This window comes from Trachypithecus francoisi, unplaced genomic scaffold (assembly GCF_009764315.1).
Source record: "Trachypithecus francoisi isolate TF-2019V2 unplaced genomic scaffold, Tfra_2.0 Lachesis_group12, whole genome shotgun sequence".
Classification (NCBI taxonomy): Eukaryota; Metazoa; Chordata; class Mammalia; order Primates; family Cercopithecidae; genus Trachypithecus; species Trachypithecus francoisi.
Genome location: NW_022681457.1, coordinates 2,591,814 through 2,608,384, shown reverse-complemented (window position 1 = coordinate 2,608,384; position 16,571 = coordinate 2,591,814). Strand labels below are relative to the sequence as shown.

The window sequence follows — 16,571 nt, the reverse complement described above, 5'->3', positions numbered from 1 at the left end:
GAATCCCAGGCTGGAGTGCAGTGGCCGGATCTCAGCTCACTGCAAGCTCTGCCTCCCAGGTTCCCACCATTCTCCTGCCTCAGCCTCCCGAGTAGCTGGGACTACAGGCGCCCGCCACCGCGCCCGGCTAGTTTTTTTTGTATTTTTTTAGTAGAGACGGGGTTTCACCGTGTTAGCCAGGATGGTCTCGATCTTCTGACCTCGTGATCCGCCCGTCTCGGCCTCCCAAAGTGCTGGGATTACAGGCTTGAGCCACAGCACCCGGCCTAACTTCTGTACTTTTAGTAGAGATGGGGCTTTACCATGATGGCCAGGCTAGTCTCGAACTCCTGACCTCAGATGATCTACGCCCCCTGGCCTCCCAAAGTACTAGGAGTGAGGTGTGAGCCACCGTGCCTAGCCTGTAGTGTAGTTTTTTAAAAACTCTGGTCAAAGCAGACATGTATGCCTATAATCCCAGCTACTAGAGAGGCTGAGGTGGGAGGATCGCTTGAGCCCGGAAGTTTGAAACCAGCCTGGGTAACACAGCCAGATTCTATCTCAATTAAAACACCACTAACAAAACCTCTTGTCTAGGGCCAGTAAAATTGCAGGTAGAAGTTGTGGTAATACAAAATGTTGTACTTTTGTCACCACTTACAAACCATACACCTAAAAAGAGTGAATGTTCTTGTGTTTAAATACATCTCAATAAAGCACAAGTTAGTTGGGATGTGAATGCATCTTACTGAGTAAAATGCATTAAGATCAGCCAGGCATGGTGGTTCACACCTGTAATCCCAGCACTGAGGGAGGCTGAAGCAGGAGGTTTGCTTGAGCCCATAAGGTCAAGACCAGCCTGGGCAACATAGTGAGACCACCCATCTCTATAAAAAAAAAAAAAAAATTAGCTGGGCATTAAAAAATCTAAATTTTTTAATTTAAAATTTAAAAATTTTAATAAAAATAAAAATTACTTAGGAGGCTGAGGCAGGAGGATCTCTGTAGCCCAGGAGTTTGAAGCTGCAAGGCTATTGTACCACAAGACTATCTATTGTGCCACTACACTCCAGTCTGGGCCACAGAGTGAAACTTTTATCCAAAAAAAAAAAAAAAGCTAAGTGCGGAGGCTCATGCTTGTAATCCCAGCACTTTGAGAGGCCAAGACGGGCGGATCCTGAGGTCAGGAGTTCAAGACCAGCCTGGCCAATATGGTGAAACCTCGTCTCTACCAATACTACAAAAATTAGCTGGGTGTAGTGGCGCACACCTGTAGTCCCAGCTACTCAGGAGGCTGAGGCAGGAGAATTGCTTGAACCCAGGAGGCGGAGGTGGCAGTGAGCCGAGATCGTGCCACTGCACTCCAGTCTGGGCGACAGAGCAAGACTCTGTCTCAAAAAAAAAAAAAAAAGTAAGATCCATGTAAGTGATGTCATATGTCATAATCCATGGTTTACTCATGAACCACAGTTTGGAAAACACCAGGAAGAAGGAAGGGAGAATGAATAATCAGGGAAAGCGAAAGAGAGAGGAAAGCTGAGGCGTTCCCAATGCTTCAAATGGGGAAATTTCATGTGAGATATAGATTACCTGCTTCTCTTGGGGAAGCTAAGAATGTGTACTTGGAGGCAGTCAAGTTTGAGAATTCTGACATCTTTTCTCAGCCAGCCCCATGCTAGGCACTGGAAGGTGACTCATTCTGATGAGGCGATTGTGATTGGGTGAGACCTGGTAAGGATGGAAAGTGTAGAGGAGGAGACAGGAGTCCACAGCTTTGGAAGAAGGAAGGACAAAACTCCCTGAACCAGAGCAGGGCAGGAAGTAACAATGAGAAAGTGAAAAAGGAAAGGGAATAGAAAGCTATGAGACAGGATAAAATTTGGCGTGGGGTCTGCCCGGGCATGTCCATGCCAGGGGCCCAGGGCTTCTTCTGCGACATGGGTCCCCTGCCAGATTTGTGGTGAGTGTGGCCAGGTGTGCATGCTCCAGTGTGTGTGCAGTCAGTGGACCAGTTAGCAAGAAGCTGTCACAGGTGTGACTTCATGACATGTGTTGGTGGTCAGTTTCTTCTATGTCTATGTCTGATTTGGTCTGTGTCTCTGAATATTAGTTTCTTTCCTTTTTTCTTTTTTCTCTTTTTTTTTTTTTTTTTTTTTTTTTTTTTTTTTTTTTTTTAGACCGAGTTTGCTCTTGTTGCCCAGGCTGGAGTACAATGGCAGGATCTCGGCTCACTGCAGCCTCTGCCTCCCAGGTTCAAGCAATTCTCCTGCCTCAGCCTCCCAAGTGGCTGGGATTACAGGCATGCGTCACCACACCTGGCTAATTTTGTATTTTTAGTAGAGACGGGGTTTCACCATGTTGGTCAGGCTGGTCTCGAATCCCTGACCTCAGGCGATCCGTGCACCTTGGCTTCCCAAAGTACTGGGATTACAAATGTGAGCCACCGTGTGGGGCAAATGTCAGTTTCTGATAGTTTTAATGTGTTAGCTGTGAAATTGCGTGAGTATATTTGTGTATGTCCCTGTTGGAGTGTGATTTGGATTTGGCTGTGTGTCCAGGTATCCCTGTAACAGGTGTCTGTGTGTGTCTGGGTGTGTGTGTGTGTCCCCTGTGCCTATCAGCAAGTTTGTGTTTCCAAATAAGCATTCCGCCTCTGTCTGTGCGGTTGCACCACCGTGTATGTGGTGTGGGTGCCTGCTCGGTAGGGTTGTTTGTGAACACAGTTTGTGGGCCCAGGTGTGATCATCAGTGTGGGTGTTTGTGCAACTGTGTGTGGCCCTGCCATTGTGTCCGTCTGCTTGTCTGGGGGACCCTGTTAGTGAGTCTGTGCATTTGCGTCTGGGTGTGTGTGTTAGCCCCATCAGTATTTGAGTGTGTGTGTTCATGCCCCTGTCCATGGTGTGGATTTGTGAGACTGTGGCCTTGTGTCCATGAGTACATCCTCTGGGCACGTGACTTGGTAGACCCTGGAACGCCCGTCGGTCGGTCTGTGTATGCATCCCTGGGGGTGTGGATCTGTGGGTCCCAGTCAGTGTGTGTGTCCGACTGTCCCGGTGTCTGGGCGATCTCCCTGCACCCCGCCGCACAGCGCCTGGGTCCTCCTCGCCTTGGGCCAGGCCCTGCCCGTCCCCGGCTGCAGGGAAACCCCCGGCGTGGAGGCAGGGGGGGCGCGGCGCGCGCCTGCAAGTCCCGACTTGTCCGCGGCGGGCGGGCGGGGCTGTAGCGTCACGCGGGGGCGGGGCGTGGGACCCGCCGGGCGGGGGCGGGGCGGGGCGGGGCGGCTTTGGAGCGGGCCCGGGATCCGCCGGGCGGCCTGAGACGCGGCGCGAGCCACATGCAAGCGGGCGCCTGGCGGTGGCGGCGGCACCAGCGATCCCAGCAGCGGCGGCCACTACGCGGACGCGCTTGCGGCCCGGGGAGCGGCAGCAGCCACAGCCACAGCAGCCGCCACTGCAGTTAGAGCGGCAGCAGCAGCGACAGCCCCAGCAACAGCCGCCGCGGAGAGCGGCGCTTGGCGGGCGCGCCCTCCTGAAGGAAGCCGCCCGCCCCCCACCGCCGCCCCCTCCGGCGTGTTCATGCCCCCGGGGTGAGTGTGCGCGCCCCGACTCCTCGCCGGCGGCCATCGGCCAGGCCGGGTGGACTCCCTGGAGGAGGTGACGGGAGTGCAGGCGAAGAGCAGTGTGGGCGCCCTGCCTCCCCACACCGCGCCTCCCTCCAAACCCTGCGAGGGACCCTGGGCCGGGGTCGCCGGGTGAGAGGCGGCTCGGCGTTGGGGCGCCGGTCTGGGCGCACAGGTGCCTCGGCGGTCTGGCGGGTTTGTTTACAAACAATGGGGTGCGGGCTCGGCAGCGCCCCCTGGCGGCCAGTGCGGCCCTGGGGAAGAGGGTCGACCCCGGGGTGCCCCAGCCCCCAAAGTCCGGGAGGGGCGGGGGGGCGGCACGGAGGGGCGGCCACACCCAGGGCGCGCGCCCGCTGGGGGCGGCGACGGGGGGCGGCTCGCGGGCCGTGGAGTCTGCGGCTCCTGCGGGCGGGGGCTGCGCCCCAGCAACAGCCGGTTATTGGCCCCGCGCTCGCCTGGCGGGCGGGGCGGGCGCACGTGGCGGCGGTGGGGGGGCTGTGACAGCGGAGGGGGGCGTCTGGGACCGCCGTGGGAGCGCGCGTGTGCGGGGTTGTGGATCTGCAGGTGTCTCGCCTGGGTGTGTGCGCGTGTCTGGCTCTGAGTTTGTGCTGGGTTCTGCAGCGAGTGGTGGTGTCGATCCGGAGGAATGTTGGGGTTTCTGACCCGTCGGGGTGTCTGCGTGAGTCCCCGCGCCTGTTTGTGTGGGGTTCTATCTCTGGGTGCCCTGCCTGTGGGGTGGGTGGACCTGCGTGTGTTCTCGGTGAGAGTTGTCTGTGTGTGCTGTTTTGGGGTGATAGTGGGGGTCTGTTGCCTGCGTGTGCTGGGGTGTGGAGGTTGTAGTGTGTGTGTGTGTTGCTGGAGTGAGCTGTTTGTGTGTTTATGTGTGTGTCTTGCCCGAGCGTGCGGTATGTGTGCTTGTGTCTTGCCTGTGTGTTTCTGTCTTGGCTGAGGCCGTCTCTCTGTATCTCCGGGGCATGTAGGTCTTTGCCCAGCGTTTGTGATGCTGCGCCTGCTAAATGCAAATGTCTTGTTTTCTGTCCAGGTGTCTGTGTGAGTTCTCAGGTGTGTGTGTGTGTGTGGTGGGGGGTTGTTTCAGTCTGGGTCTGGCTTGTGTGTCTGGCTGCAGCGTCTGCGATATGAGGGCCCAGGATCTGTGGGGTCTACACAGTGTAGACGGTGGGTGTTGCTCGCAGCCTCTGGATGGGGTTGTGTCTGAGCCTCTGTGTGTCTGTGTGTGTGTAGTGTATGTGTGTGTGTGTTGGGTCTGAGGGGCTTGTCACTGTGATCGGCTGGCTCATGTGTGTCATGTGGGCTGCGTGTGTGTAGTGTTTATGTCAGTCACGTGAGACCAGTGTTTTCTGTGGGTGCGCTAGGTGTGTGTGCTGCTGGGCTGTGTGGGATTAGAGTTAGCTGTAGGGTGTGTGTGTGTGTGTTGCTGACAGTTGGTGATGGTGTTTGAGGGCTGCTTGAGGACGGTGGGTTGGTGTCTGCTGGTCGTAGCCCGTGTGTCTGGTGGTGTGTTGAGGTCTGATGGCATGCGTCTGTGTGTGCCTGATTTACGTGTGTCCTGAGAGTTGGTGACATGTGGGTGTGTTTTGGGGGTGTTGATGTATGTGTGTCCGTGGGTGTCTGTTTTGTGTTGATATGTGAGTCCAGAGGTGTGCCGGTCTTATCTCTGGAGTGAGTGTGTGTGTGTGTGTGTGTGTGTGTGGAGAGGGGTTTGGGAACTGAGGCAGTGCCTAGCTTGTGTGTGTGTGTGTGTTTGCAATGGCTGCATTGTGTTTGCATGTGCCCCTGGGCATATCAACAGTGGGTCAGTGTGTGAGACTTTGACAGTTTGGATGTGTGTGTGGGGATGGGTTGTGCCAGCCAGTGTGCGCAGTACGTCGAGTGCTTGTGATGGTCTGTCTGGATGCTCCTGCTTTGGTCGGGGTGTATGTGTGTGTGTGTGTGTTGTGTGTACTGAGTAGTGATGTCTGAGACTGGGGCCATCTCAGTGTTTGTGGGCAAGTGGGAGGTGGGGTGGGTGGTCAGGCTGGCCAGTCCCGTGTGAGTCCTTGTGTGTGTGCTGTGGGGGCCTCCTTGTGCCTCGCTGCCCTCCCTGTGTGCCCCGCTGTCCTCCCTGTGTGCCCGTCGCTGTGTTGGGAAAGTTGTCCCCACCAGCCCATGCTGTGAGTCCCCAGTGGAGTGAGTTTGTGTTGTGGGACTGTCACAGCCCTCATACACACACCTGCTAGACTCCTCCATCCGTCCTGTGTGAGCCCTGTCTTTGCTGTGAGAGCCATCCTGTGCTCCCTGTCCCTCCTGTGTGCCCATCACTGTATGCACCGGGAGGCTCTCCAGACCAGCCAGGACCTGGTGGTGTCATCCCCTGGTTGGGCGTGTCTCTGTGGGGCCATCACCCCCTCCGCATGCACACACACCTCCCCTCTTCTCCATCTGGGTCCTGACCCCGGGTAGACTGGAGGTACAGTGGGTCCTGGACTTCTCTGCTGACCTGCTCCTCCTCCCGTGTCCCGCAGGCCCCAGGGAGCGCCATGGCCCGCGCACGCCAGGAGGGCAGCTCCCCGGAGCCCGTAGAGGGCCTGGCCCGCGACGGCCCGCGCCCCTTCCCGCTCGGCCGCCTGGTGCCCTCGGCAGTGTCCTGCGGCCTCTGCGAGCCCGGCCTGGCTGCCGCCCCCGCTGCCCCCGCCCTGCTGCCCGCTGCCTACCTCTGCGCCCCCACCGCCCCACCCGCCGTCACCGCCGCCCTGGGGGGCCCCCGCTGGCCTGGGGGTCCCCGCAGCCGGCCCCGAGGCCCACGCCCGGACGGTGAGTGCCCGCCCCGCCCCCGGGTGATAGGAGTCGGGAAGAGAGAGGACCTGAGACTCGGAGGAACTGGAGAAGTGGGAGAGGACGGGGTGGGGGGGAAGTGGCGAGCCCGGCCGGGCCACTGGGAGGGTGTGGCCAATGTGGTCTTTGTGTTGAAAGAAGCAGGAAGACGGAGGCTGGGGGTGGAGGGGGAGGTCAAGTGGGAAGTCCCTCCTGGAATCTGACTGCAGTCCCCGAATTGCAGCCCACTGTCTCTTCCGGGCCTGGGGCAACAGCTGCATCCGAGCTGCCCTCCCCCAGTCTGGGTCCCCTAGACCCCCTGGAGGATTCTTATTGCAGGGAGTGTAGGCCGAGCGGGAGGACTGTCAACTCTCGGCTCTGGGGAGGGGTCGAGGGGCCTTTTGCCTTTATTTGCATCTCTTTGGCCAGGGTTGGCCCTCTCCGCAGTCCCAGCGGAGGAAGGAGAGGGGGAGGGGCCATTGTGTTGGGAAAGTCCCCTCGGGGAGGGGGGGAGTCTTGGGGAGGGAAGGGTTAAAGGTCCCCTGCCTGATGGGCTGTTAACCCTGTGGTGCCCGGGGAGCCCCCCCATCCCTGCCGGCAGGCGCTGTAGCCCGGGAAAGTGAGTCCTGGTTTCCCATCCCCCATCCTGTCCCGGCAGCCCAAGGGGAGCAAGGAAAGAGAAAACTTCCCTAGCTCAGTTCCTGGAAGCCCTGGAAGGAGACACCGATTTCAAGGCCAAGGTCATAGATGTGGAAACTGAGGCCCTGGTTGTAGGCCTTAGGGAACCCTCAGACCAGGATCTGGTGGGACGGGAGGACAGGAGCCTCCTAGGGCGCTCAGAAGGGGGTGGGGCAGGAAGGCATCTCCCGCGTCCCAGCCCCCAGGCCCGCGCTCTGAAGCTGCCAGTCTCTGGCCTTCTGGTCTCTAGGCCTCTGCCACATCCGGAGGTGTGGCTTCCCTGTGGTTGGACACGACAGGGCAGGAGACCTGAGGCTTGTGATCTGGGTGGGGTTCAGTCGCTGTATCCCTGTGTGACCTTGGGATACTCCCTACGGGCGGGCCTCAGTTTCCCTGCCTGTCACATGGAACAGGCAAGATGTGGCCCCGTTGGGAAATAGAGGTCGTTAAGCCTGACCACCCCCGGGGTCACCTGTCTGGCCGTCTACCTTCCACACTGACAAGGGCCGTGGGGACGTAGCTGGCCAGACAGGTGACCCCAGAGCGGCGTCCCCAGGTCCTTTTTGCTTTCTGGTGCCTGGGGAGGAAAAGCTGAGAAATTGACTCTAAGACGGGGCGAAGGGATCACTAGAAATGAGTCGGGGAGCAGTAGCTGGGAAAGAGGGAAGCGGGCCCGTACACTTCGAGGCCTGGAGGGGTAGTGGGTGCTGACCGCGCCCCTCTGCCTCTCCAAGGTCCTCAGCCCTCGCTCTCGCTGGCGGAGCAGCACCTGGAGTCGCCCGTGCCCAGCGCCCCGGGGGCCCTGGCGGGCGGTCCCACCCAGGCGGCCCCGGGAGTCCGCGGGGAGGAGGAACAGTGGGCCCGGGAGATCGGGGCCCAGCTGCGGCGGATGGCGGACGACCTCAACGCGCAGTACGAGCGGCGGGTGAGTGCTGGGGGTGGGGTAGACGGCAGGTGGGACTTCCCGCCGGAGGAGGGGGCGGCAGGCGGCCCCCGCCAGATGTGCGGCAGCTGCTGCCCTGCGCGGCTGGGTCGCTCCGCGGACAGGCAGGTGGGGGGTGAGTGGGTGGGGGGGATCGCGCGCCCGCAGAGCCGCCCAGGGACTCCGCGCCGCGGCTGGCATAGTCGGAGCCCGAGCCAGGGCCAGGGCCAGGGCCGGGAACTAGGCCGCCGCAGAGACTAGCGGCGCGCCCGTGGCCCGCGGCCGCGGGGACTGAGGGCGTCGCTGGGCGGCGCGGCTCATATATCTCGGGCTATTTATAGCTGGTGAGTCAGCAGCCGCGCCGCGCCCGCCCCCTGCCGTCCCTCTCGCGCGGCCCGCAGCGCCACACAGCTTCCCGGGCGCCGGGGCGTGCCGGGGACAGCCGGGGCGGGCTGAGGACTGCAAGGGAGGGCTCGGAGCCCCGCCCCGCGGGAGGCCCCGCCCCCAGCCCCTGGCACGGCCCCGAGTTTTTAAAACAGATATTTGAAGCCCACAGCAGAGAATGGGAAATAACAAACATCGTGCGCCCACTAGCCAGCTCTGTTCAGTCTGAACATTACACTCGCATTGCTTATTAACAAACCAAACAAAACCGCAGAAATGCATGTGGTGAAGCTCCTCACTCTCCCCATCCCTTCCCCCTTCCTGCATCCAAAGGAAATCTCTCAAGTTGGCCTCTCTCAACCCCTGCAGGTGTTGCTTTTACTCCATATTTACCAGGCCAGAACCAGGGCTTAGAATCATGGGACAGTCTTAGCTTAGCCTGCATGACATAGTTTTTGTTCCTCCCCAGAATTCGTTTTTCCCTCAATATTAGGCTTCAGATTCACCATATGTTCAGCCAGGCTCGGTGGCTCACGCCTGTAATCCCAGCACTTTGGGAGGCGGAGTTGGAAGGACGCTTTAGCCCAGGAGTTCTAGACCAGCCTGGGCCACATAATGAGACCCCTGTTGCTACAAAAAATAAAAAAATTAGCCGGGTGTGGTGGCGCCAGCCTGCAGTCCCAGCTACTCAGGAGGCTGGGGTGAAAGGGTCCCTTGAGCCAGGGAAGTCGAGGTTGCAGTGAGCGATGGAGGGCCACTTACCTCCAGCCTGGGAGACAGAACAAGACCATCACAAGAAAGAAACAATGCAGTGGCCCATGCCTGTAATCCCAGCCCTTTGGGAGGCAGAGGCAACAGGATCACTTGAGGTTGGGAGTTCAAGACCAGTCTCACCAACATGATGAAACCTCGTCTCTACTAACAATACAAAAATTAAGCCCAGGCACGGTGGCTCACACCTGTAATCCCAGCACTTTGGGAGGTTGAGGAGGACGGATCACCTGAGGTCGGGAGTTTGAGGGGAGCCTGACCAACATGAAGAAACCCCGTCTCTACTAAAAATACAAAATTAGCTGGGTGTGGTGGCGCAGGCCTGTAATCTCAGCTACTCGGGAGGCTGAGGCAGGATAATTGCTTGAAAATGGGAGGCGGGGGTTGCAGTGAACCGAGATAGCGCCATTGCACTCCAGCCTGGGCAACAAGAGCAAAAATCCGTCTAAAAAAAAAAGAAAAGAAAAATTAGCTGAGCATGGTGGCACACCAGTAATCCCAGCTACTTGGGAGACTGAGGCAGGAGAATCTCTTGAACCCAGGAGGTGGAGGTCTGGAGGTTGCAGTGAGCCGAGATCAGGAGATCAAGCCACTGCACTCTAGCCTGAAGGACAGAATGAGACTCTGTCTCAAAAAAAAAAAAAAAAAAGCCATTTTCACTGCTACATAGTATTCTGTTGGATAAACATAGTATCCTTATTCATTTTCTCATTGATGGATATTTAGGATAGATATGTATTTTTATTTTATGTTTAGAGACGGGGTTTTACTCTGTCTCCCAGGCTGGAGTGCAGTGGTTCAATCACAGCTCCCTGCAGCCTCCAACTCCTGGGTTTAAGGGATCCTCCCATCTCAGCCTCCTAAGTAGCTGGGACCACAGGCAGGTCCACCATGCCTGGCTAATTTTTATTTTATTTTATTTTTTTATAGAGATCAGGTCTTTCTGCATTACCCAGGCTGGTCTCAAACTCCTGGCCTCAAGTGATCCTCCTGCCTCGGACTCCCAAAGTGCTGGAATTATGGGCCTGAGCTACCTCACTCAGCCTATTTTTAAATATATTTCAGATTTTATTTATTGGCTTTTTTTTTTTTTTTGAGACAGAGCTTCGCTCTTGTTGCCCAGGATGGAGTGCAATGGCACGATCTTGGCCCATTGAAACCTCCACCTCCCGGATTCAAGCGATTCTCCTGCCTCAGCCTCCCAAGTAGCTGAGGTTACAGACGCCCTCCACCATGCCTGGCTAATTTTTGTATTTTTAGTAGAGACAGGGTTTCACTGTGTTGACCAGGCTGATCTTGAACTCCCAACCTCAGGTGATCCACCCACCTTGGCCTCACAAAGTGCTGGGATTACAGGCGTGAGCCACTGCGCCCGGCCATTATTTATTGCCTTTTTTCCTCTCCTACATATGCATATTTCCAGGTGTGCTCTTGTGTTTCTAGAGTAGGTACCTGGGTGGTCTGCCCACCATCCACCTTACTAGGTGATTGCTAGCTTGCTCACCAGGTGGCACCCACAGCAGTTTGACAGTGGTGGGTTTTATAACTTATGCCAATCCGATGTGCCGCTTTTGCCACCATATCCTGGCCCCAAGAGTTGCTAGGGAGTGTTGAGGAGACTGGGCTGGTACCAGGCAACTCACTGCCAGGTAACATGAGGAAGATGAGGATCTTTTAACCTTCTGTAAAGTGAGTTTCTCCTTCCCTAGCACCTGAAGGGGAGGAGGTTAGGTGGTCCCCACTTAGCACAGAGCCTGCCTGTGGAGCTACAGGGAGTGGCAGAGGACTGCAGCTCTCTGTACGCTTTTTTGTTTTGTTTTTTTGAGACAGAGCCTTGCTCTGTCGCCCAGGCTGGAGTGCAGTGGTGCAATCTCAGCTCACTGCAACCTCCGCCTCCCGGATTCAAGCGATTCTCCTGCCTCAGTCTCCCGAGTAGCTGGAACTACAGGCGCTCGCCACCATGCCTGGCTAATTTTTGTATTTTTAGTAGAGACAGGGTTTCACTGTGTTGACCAGGCTGATCTTGAACTCCCAACCTCAGGTGATCCACCCACCTTGGCCTCACAAAGTGCTGGGATTACAGGCGTGAGCCACTGCGCCCGGCCATTATTTATTGCCTTTTTTCCTCTCCTACATATGCATATTTCCAGGTGTGCTCTTGTGTTTCTAGAGTAGGTACCTGGGTGGTCTGCCACCATCCACCTTACTAGGTGATTGCTAGCTTGCTCACCAGGTGGCACCCACAGCAGTTTGACAGTGGTGGGTTTTATAACTTATGCCAATCCGATGTGCCGCTTTTGCCACCATATCCTGGCCCCAAGAGTTGCTAGGGAGTGTTGAGGAGACTGGGCTGGTACCAGGCAACTCACTGCCAGGTAACATGAGGAAGATGAGGATCTTTTAACCTTCTGTAAAGTGAGTTTCTCCTTCCCTAGCACCTGAAGGGGAGGAGGTTAGGTGGTCCCCACTTAGCACAGAGCCTGCCTGTGGAGCTACAGGGAGTGGCAGAGGACTGCAGCTCTCTGTACGCTTTTTTGTTTTGTTTTTTGAGACAGAGCCTTGCTCTGTCGCCCAGGCTGGAGTGCAGTGGTGCAATCTCAGCTCACTGCAACCTCCGCCTCCCGGATTCAAGCAATTCTCCTGCCTTGGCCTCCCAAGTAACTAGGACTACAGGTGCGTGCCACCATGCCCGGCTAGTTTTTGTTGTTTTAGTAGAGATGGGGTTTCCCCATGTTGGCCAGGCTGGTCTTGAACTCCTGACCTCAGGTGATCCACCTGCCTTGGCCTCCCAAAGTGCTGGGATTACAGACATGAGCCACCTTGCCCAGCCATTTTTTTTTTTTTGAGACGTAGTCTTGCTCTGTCGCCCAGGCTGGAGTGCAGTGGCGTGCTCTCGGCTCACTGCAAGCTCCGCCTCCTGGGTTCACACCATTCTCCTGCCTCAGTCTCCCGAGTAGCTGGAACTACAGGCGCTCGCCACCATGCCTGGCTAATTTTTTTGTATTTTTAGTAGAGACGGGGTTTCACTGTGTTAGCCAGGATGGTCTCAATCTCCTGACCTCGTGATCTGCCCGCCTCAGCCTCCCAAAGTGCTGCAATTGCAGGCATGAGCCACCGCACTCAGCCTGTATTTTTAATAGAGACAGGGTTCCACCATGTTGGCCATGCTGGTCTCAAACTCCTGACCTTAGCTGATCTCCCACCTTGGCCTCTCAAAGTGCTGGGATTACAGGTATAAGACACCGCGCTGGGCCTCCGTACACTTTTTAGTATTGCCTTTAATTTTTACCAGTCGGTAGCCTTTCCTAGGATTTAGCCTCCTGCCTTCCCACTTCCTAGCATGTTGGAGCTGAGAGGGTCCTAGAGACCACCTTGTTTTCACTCTGCCACTGGAGAGAGGGCAGGGGTTTCACTCAGCATTGCCTAGAGGTGCTTCTTTTTTTTTTTTTTTTTTTTTTTTTGAGACGGAGTCTCGCTCTGTCGCCCGGGCTGGAGTGCAGTGGCGCGATCTGGGCTCACTGCAAGCTCCGCCTCCCGGGTTCCCGCCATTCTCCTGCCTCAGCCTCCCGAGTAGCTGGGACTACAGGCGCCTGCCACCTCGCCCGGCTAGTTTTTTGGTTTTTTTTTTTTTTGAGACGGAGTCTCGCTGTGTCGCCCAGGCTGGAGTGCAGTGGCGCAATCTTGGCTCACTGCAAGCTCCGCCTCCCGGGTTCCCGCCATTCTCCCGCCTCAGCCTCCGAGTAGCTGGGACTACAGGCACCCGCCACCGCGCTGGGCTTTTTTTTTTTTTTTTTTTTTTTTGAGACGGAGTCTTGCTCTGCCACCCAGGCTGGAGTGCAGTGGCCGGATCTCAGCTCACTGCAAGCTCCGCCTCCCGGTTTATGCCATTCTCCTGCCTCAGCCTCCCGAGTAGCTGGACTACAGGCGCCCGCCACCTCGCCCGGCTAGTTTTTTGTATTTTTTTTTTTTTTTTTTTTTTGAGACAGAGTCTTGCTCTGCCGCCCAGGCTGGAGTGCAGTGGCGGCTCTCAGCTCACTGCAAGCTCCGCCTCCCGGGTTCACGCCATTCTCCTGTCTCAGCCTCCCGAGTAGCTAGGACTACAGGCGCCCGCCTCGTCGCCCGGCTAGTTTTTTGTATTTTTTTAGTAGAGACGGGGTTTCACCGTATTAGCCAGGATGGTCTCGATCTCCTGACCTCGTGATCCGCCCGTCTCGGCCTCCCAAAGTGCTGGGATTACAGGCTTGAGCCACCGCGCCCGGCAGTTTTTTGTATTTTTAAGTAGAGACAGGGTTTCACCGTATTAGCCAGGATGGTCTCGATCTCCTGACCTCGTGATCCGCCCGTCTCGGCCTCCCAAAGTGCTGGGATTACAGGCTTGAGCCACCGCGCCCGGCTTTTTTTTTTTTTTTGTATTTTTAGCAGAGACGGGGTTTCACTGTGTTAGCCAGGAGGGTCTCGATCTCCTGACCTCGTGATCCGCCCGCCTCGGCCTCCCAAAGTGCTGGGATTACAGGCTTGAGCCACCGTGCCCGGCCTTTTTTTTTTTTTTTTTGAGACGGAGTCTTGCTCTGTCGCCCGGGCTGGAGTGCAGTGGCCAGATCTCGGCTCACTGCAAGCTCCGCCTCCCGGGTTTACTCCATTCTCCTGCCTCAGCCTCCGGAGTAGCTGGGACTACAGGCGCCCGCCACCTCGCCCGGCTAGTTTTTTTGTATTTTTAGTAGAGACGGGGTTTCACTGTGTTAGCCAGGATGGTCTCGATCTCCTGACCTCGTGATCCGCCCGTGTCGGCCTCCCAAAGTGCTGGGATTACAGGCGTGAGCCACCGCGCCCGGCCTGAGGTGCTTCTTTTGAAGCCTTTGCAATGGGGGGTGAACTCTTCCCAGTTCTCCTCCTTCCACAGATTGTTCTAGAACTGCCAAGACTGTGGGCACCCTGCTCCTTTCTCCTCATGTTGCCGGCCCTGCAGGGAGGGGCAGGATGGGCTGCAGTCTGTCCTTCAGCCCCTTGTGGGATGTCTCTCCTAAATGTACAACAGGGCTAGGGCGGTCACAGCTCACATGTGCCACACACTCGCTTGGTGCCCAGCTCTCTGCTGAAGACATTCCGTGTTTGTCCTCTGCCTCCTGGTCTCAGGTCCTGGATGAGGATGTGACCTCCAAGACATGGACATTAGCCCAGGTGCGGGGAGGAGCTGGAATAGGGTGGGCGAGACTGTTGCCTCACTGCTGGAGCTGACCATCCCCTGTCCCATCACCATACTCAGTCCCCTGCTAACTGCCCGGTCTCTCTCTTTTCCCCAGAGACAAGAGGAGCAGCAGCGACACCGCCCCTCGCCCTGGAGGGTCCTGTACAATCTCATCATGGGACTCCTGCCCTTACCCAGGGGCCACAGAGCCCCCGAAATGGAGCCCAATTAGGTGCCTGCACCCGCCCGGTGGACGTCAGGGACTCGGGGGGCAGGCCCCTCCCACCTCCTGACACCCTGGCCAGTGTGGGGGACTTTCTCTGCACCATGTAGCATACTGGACTCCCAGCCCTGCCTATCCCGGGGGTGGGCCGGGGCAGCCACTCCAGCCCCAGCCCAGCCTGGGGTGCACTGACAGAGATGCGGACTCCTGGGTCCCTGGCCAAGAAGCCAGGGGAGGGAGGGCTGATGGACTCAGCATCGGAAGGCGGCGGTGACCAAGGGGGTGGGGACTGAGCCGCCCGCCTCTGCCGCCCACCACCATCTCAGGAAAGGCTGTTGTACTGGTGTCCGTTCCAGCTGCAGGGGTGACACTGAGGGGGGGCTCTCCTCTCGGTGCTCCTTCACTCTGGGCCTGGCCTCAGGCCCCTGGTGCTTCCCCCCCTCCTCCTGGGAGGGGGCCCGTGAAGAGCAAATGAGCCAAACGTGACCACTAGCCTCCTGGAGCCAGAGAGTGGGGCACGTCTGCCGGTTGTTCCAGCCAGGTGCCCAGCCATCTTCCCTGAGCCAGCCGGCGGGTGGTGGGCGTGCCTGCCTCACCTTCATGCGGGGGTGGCCAGGAGGGGCCCAGACTGTGAATCCTGTGCTCTGCCCACGACCGCCCCCTGCCCCATCAATCCCATTGCATAGGTTTAGAGAGAGCACGTGTGACCACTGGCATTCATTTGGGGGGTGGGAGATTTTGGCTGAAGCCGCCCCAGCCTTAGTCCCCAGGGCCAAGCGCTGGGGGGAAGATGGGGAGTCAGGGAGGGGGGGAAATCTCAGAAGAGGGAGGAGTCTGGGAGTGGGGAGGGATGGCCCAGCCTGTAAGATACTGTATATGCGCTGCTGTAGATACCGGAATGAATTTTCTGTACATGTTTGGTTAATTTTTTTTGTACATGATTTTTGTATGTTTCCTTTTCAATAAAATCAGATTGGAACAGTGGATACTCTTTCTGCTTGCCTTCCCTGCAGCGTGGCCTTGGCGAGGTCTTCTAATCGGAGGCTCTGTGAGCCCTGCTTGTGAGTGGGTGGGAGAGGCGGGCCCTGGCAGTTGTGGCTCCATCAGAAGAAAGGCTGAGGGGCCTGGGCTCTGCCAGACTGGGACACTCCCAGCCTTCATCATCCCCATTCCTGGTAAAAGTGAAGCTCGGCCTGGTGCCATGGGTCATGCCTGTAATCCCAGCACCTTGAGAGGCTGAGATGGGTGGATCTCTTGAACCCAGGAGTTCAAGACCAGCCTGGGCAACACAGTGAAACCCTATCTCTACAAAAAGAAAAAAATTAGCCAGGCATAGTGGTGTGCGTCTGTAGTCCCAGCTACTCAGGAGACTGAGGCAGGAGGATCACTTGAGCCCAGGAGTTGGAGGCTGCCTTGAGCTATGATCAAGCCACTGCACTCAAGCTTGGGTGACAGGGTGAGACCCTGTCTCAAAAACAAAATAAAAAGTGAAGTCCCCAAAAGGGTAGGGGTTCTTTGTTGCTTTATCCTCACTTTGTCCCCAGTGGATAAAGTATGTTGTAAGGGCACTTGATATGTAATGGATGAGTGAATGACCCATAACATATTCAGAGGCACCACTGTGACAAGTGACAAGTGCTGGGGATAGAGTCATGAGACAGACATCATCTCTGCCCTCACAGAGACAGAAAGGGACATCTGTCTGGCCTTGCACTGTGATCAGCCATAGGCTGCCTCTCCAGCTGGAGGAGCACTTGGAGCTAAGATCACAGTGAGTCCCCGCACACTGCCCTGAGGCCTAACCAGGCTGGGCATAAGCAGCTGTGTTGAGTAAATGTAGAAAGGGTCACTCCTACTGCCATCTTCTGCAAATGGCCATGGCCACACACTGCCCTTGAGCCGTTTCCCTGTACTGATAACTGAGTGACAGAGACCTCAATGAGAAGCAGGGAGGTGGGCAGATCACCTGAGGTCAGGAGATCGAGACAAAAATCAGCTG

The 16,571-nt window shown here is 57.0% G+C and overlaps 1 protein-coding gene across 5 annotated transcripts; it reads left to right on the top strand.

Annotated features, from left to right (window-relative positions):
- The first annotated feature begins 1,501 nt into the window (after positions 1-1,501).
- BBC3 (BCL2 binding component 3) lies at positions 1,502-15,556 on the top strand. Of its 5 annotated transcripts, none has more exons than XM_033223807.1 (4): positions 3,295-3,565; positions 6,121-6,409; positions 7,822-8,012; positions 14,465-15,556. In XM_033223807.1, exons 2-4 carry the CDS (start codon positions 6,136-6,138, stop codon positions 14,579-14,581), a joined length of 582 nt encoding a protein of 193 aa, XP_033079698.1. In that variant the 5' UTR covers positions 3,295-3,565; positions 6,121-6,135; the 3' UTR covers positions 14,582-15,556. The 5 variants fall into 5 exon arrangements, 4 of the variants coding, with proteins under 4 accessions (XP_033079698.1, XP_033079700.1, XP_033079699.1 ...); XM_033223809.1 differs by lacking the exon at positions 3,295-3,565 and adding an exon at positions 4,031-4,175; XM_033223808.1 differs by lacking the exons at positions 3,295-3,565; positions 14,465-15,556 and adding exons at positions 4,179-4,277; positions 14,200-14,339.
- The last annotated feature ends 1,015 nt before the right edge of the window (positions 15,557-16,571 follow it).

Bases quoted from the DNA above. Each gene is read 5' to 3' on its own strand.
- BBC3 (XM_033223807.1), top strand. From the start codon at position 6,136: ATGGCCCGCGCACGCCAGGAGGGCAGCTCCCCGGAGCCCGTAGAGGGC. The intron at 6,410-7,821 runs GTGAGTGCCCGC...TGCCTCTCCAAG, and splicing joins CCGAGGCCCACGCCCGGACG to GTCCTCAGCCCTCGCTCTCG. The intron at 8,013-14,464 runs GTGAGTGCTGGG...TCTTTTCCCCAG, and splicing joins ACGCGCAGTACGAGCGGCGG to AGACAAGAGGAGCAGCAGCG.